The sequence below is a fragment of the Corvus brachyrhynchos genome, unplaced genomic scaffold, assembly GCF_000691975.1.
Source record: "Corvus brachyrhynchos isolate BGI_N302 unplaced genomic scaffold, ASM69197v1 scaffold248, whole genome shotgun sequence".
NCBI lineage: Eukaryota > Metazoa > Chordata > Aves > Passeriformes > Corvidae > Corvus > Corvus brachyrhynchos.
This window is the reverse complement of record NW_008239641.1, coordinates 141,726-143,967: the sequence shown is the minus strand read 5'-3', so window position 1 is coordinate 143,967 and position 2,242 is coordinate 141,726. Positions and strand designations below refer to the sequence as shown.

Below are 2,242 nucleotides of genomic sequence, written 5' to 3'. Positions count from 1 at the left end.
TCCTCCTCCCAGCGCGGGGACTTCCCAACAGCGGCTCTTCCAAAGGGTTTTGGGAGCGCCAGGGATCCTAAAAAGGGATGGGAAAAGGTTGAAATGATCCCGTTCCAGGCTGGAGGAGGCTGCTGCCCTTCATTCCCGGTTCGGATTCGTTCCCTGTGCTCACATCCCGTTTGTTTTAGGAATGTGGCTGATTCCTCTGTGCTTCCAAGACGTTTTATTCCTTAAAAAAAAAAAACCCCCCAAATCCACCGATTCCTGCCCGGAATGTGACTCCCAGCCCCTCTCCTCCTCTCCTCTTCCTATTCCAGGTATTATTTCCGGAACTGGCACGGCATGAATGACAAGGAGCCGGCGGTTTTCCGGAATGTGCCGCGCCCGGGGGATTCTCCAGAGGAGAAACCGCCCGGAGGAGCTTTACTGGACAGATCCTCCTTCGAGTACCTGTTTGAGCAGGTGACGGGGCTGGATTGGGAAAAAATGGGATTGATTTCCCTCAATCCAGCCGGATTTGGGAAAAACCGGGATTGATTCCCCTCAATATAGCTGGATTTGGGAAAAAAATGGGATGATTCCCCTCAATCCCGTCGGATTTGGGAAAAACCGGGATTGATTTCCCTCAATCCAGCCGGATTTGGGAAAAACCGGGATTGATTCCCCTCAATATAGCTGGATTTGGGAAAAAAATGGGATGATTTTCCTCAATCCAGGTGGATTTGGGAAAAACCGGGATTGATTTCCCTCAATCCAGCCGGATTTGGGAAAAACCGGGATTGATTTCCCTCAATACGGCTGGATTTGGGAAAAAATGGGATTGATTTCCTTCAATCCTGCTGGATTTGGGAAAAACTGGGATGATTGCCCTCAATCCAGCCGGATTTGGGAAAAACCGGGATTGATTCCCCTCAATCCATCCGGATTTGGCTCAGGATCCCTTTTTCCACCCCCAGGGGTTTATTTAGGGATTAACACCCCCCTGAGTTTTCCCTTTGGAAAGCTTTGATCCTGCTGGGATTGGGGTGGGATCCTGTAATTCCACGGGATCATTTTTTAACCTTTTAAGGGGAATTTGATTCCTTTGAAATTTAAAAAAAACCAAACCCCAAAACGCCCAAGGAAAGGAAATGAGCTCGGGGCTGATTTTCCCCCCCCCGATTTTCGGCCAGGGGAAATTCGAGTTCATCAACGACGTCGCGTCCCTGAAGGATTTCCAGAGCGAGCCGGAGATCCAGAGGTTCAAGAACGAAAGTTTGGGAATGGCCGTGCTGCACCTCTCCCACATCGCCATCAAGAAGGGCATTTCCCTGGAGGAGGTGGCCAGGAAGTACAGGTGAAATTCCCGCTTTTCCAGAGGCGTTTCTCCCCGCTTTTCCCCTTTTCCTTCCTTGTTTCCCTCGCTCCGGGGAAGCTGCGTTTCCTCCCTCGCCACCGGCGCGTCCCGATCTCTTCCCAGCCGAGGTTTTCCAAGGGTTTTCCAAGGGTTTTCCAAGGGTTTTGTGGGTGGTTTATTCCAAGGGTTTCCTCAGAGTTTTCCAAGGGATTTCTGGATGGTTTATTCCAAGGTTTTTCTCAGTTTTCCAAGGGTTTTCCGGGAATTTTTAGAAGGTTTTCCAAGGGTTTTCTGGGTGTTTTATTCCAAGGGTTTCCTCAGAGTTTTCCAAGGGTTTTCCGGGAATTTTTAGAAGGTTTTCCAAGGGTTTTCTGGGTGGTTTATTCCAAGGCTTTTCTCAGTTTGCCAAGGGTTTTCCAAGAATTTTTGGAGGGTTTTCCAAGGCTTTTCTGGGTGGTTTATTCCAAGGGTTTCCTCAGAGTTTTCCAAGGGTTTTCCAAGGGCTTTCCAAGAACTTTTGGAGGGTTTTCCAAAGGTTTTCTGGGTGTTCTATTGCAGGAGTTTCCTCAGAGTTTTCCAAGGGTTTTCCGGGAATTTTTAGACGGTTTTCCAAGGGTTTTCTGGGTGTTCTATTCCAAGGGTTTCCTCAGAGTTTTCCGAGGGTTTTCTGAGAGTTTTCCGAGGGTTTTTTGAGGTTTTTCCCGCCGTTTCTTGGCAGCTTCAAGGATTGCATCCCGCGCTCCTTCCGCCGCCAGATCCAGCAGAACAACTTCCTGACGCGCTTCCGGATGAAGAACGTCTTCCGCCGCTTCCTGCGGCACTTCCAGCGGCACACGGTGGCCGCCGGGAAGCTGTCGGAGCGGGACGTGATGTACAAGTACCTGGCCACCCTGGAACACCTGGCTCCCGGATTTG

General features: G+C 50.1%; 1 protein-coding gene across 1 annotated transcript in view; it reads left to right on the top strand.

The window, feature by feature from the left end:
* Nucleotides 1–2,242, top strand: part of TYK2 (tyrosine kinase 2) — a 19,173-nt gene that overhangs the window by 2,482 nt on the left and 14,449 nt on the right. Inside the window, exons 4-6 of the mRNA XM_017742324.1 lie at nucleotides 309–453; nucleotides 1,164–1,327; nucleotides 2,046–2,240. Coding sequence (XP_017597813.1) covers nucleotides 309–453; nucleotides 1,164–1,327; nucleotides 2,046–2,240 — 504 coding nt within the window. The remainder of the gene's footprint in view (nucleotides 1–308; nucleotides 454–1,163; nucleotides 1,328–2,045; nucleotides 2,241–2,242) is intronic.